This window comes from Merops nubicus, unplaced genomic scaffold (genome assembly GCF_000691845.1).
Source record: "Merops nubicus isolate BGI_N331 unplaced genomic scaffold, ASM69184v1 scaffold32550, whole genome shotgun sequence".
NCBI classification, from domain to species: domain Eukaryota; kingdom Metazoa; phylum Chordata; class Aves; order Coraciiformes; family Meropidae; genus Merops; species Merops nubicus.
Window position 1 is genome coordinate 641 of NW_008582735.1, and position 423 is coordinate 1,063.

Here is a 423-nt window from a genome sequence, read left to right on the forward strand (position 1 = left end):
TGATGGAGGTGACCGAAACGTGGGCGGAGGGGGGAAGCCCCATCAGCCCATCCCTGCGGGGTGATGAAGAGTGTGACTGGAGGCTTTGGGAAACTGGGTGAATTTCGCAGCCCCCTCTGTGCCCCCGCTTGATCCTCGTGGCCACGTCAGATGCTTGACCCCCCTGTGCTTCCCCCCAGGTGACACTAAGCTACGGCATGTTCGAGAACAAGCGCAACTCCATCCACATGAAGGGAGCCTTCTCCGTCGAGGAGGACCCGTCCAGGTGAGATGGGGGGACCTGTCCCTCTTAAGCCGGGGTGCCGCGGGGCCGCGGCCGCCCCACGCTCAGCATCGCTCCTCCCCTCCGCAGGTTCCGCTCGGTGCACTGCCTGCTGTACCCCGACACGCCATGGTGCCCGGCCAATGTGGTTTACTAGGAGG

At 64.3% G+C, this 423-nt stretch overlaps 1 protein-coding gene across 1 annotated transcript in view; it reads left to right on the forward strand.

The window, feature by feature from the left end:
- LOC103771291 (beta-1,3-N-acetylglucosaminyltransferase lunatic fringe) overlaps window positions 1–419 on the forward strand; it is a gene marked incomplete at its 5' end in the record, with an annotated part of 1,051 nt that extends 632 nt beyond the window's left edge. The window contains 2 exons of the mRNA XM_008938584.1: window positions 180–265; window positions 353–419. Coding sequence (XP_008936832.1) covers window positions 180–265; window positions 353–419 — 153 coding nt within the window. The remainder of the gene's footprint in view (window positions 1–179; window positions 266–352) is intronic.
- Window positions 420–423: the final 4 nt, after the last annotated feature.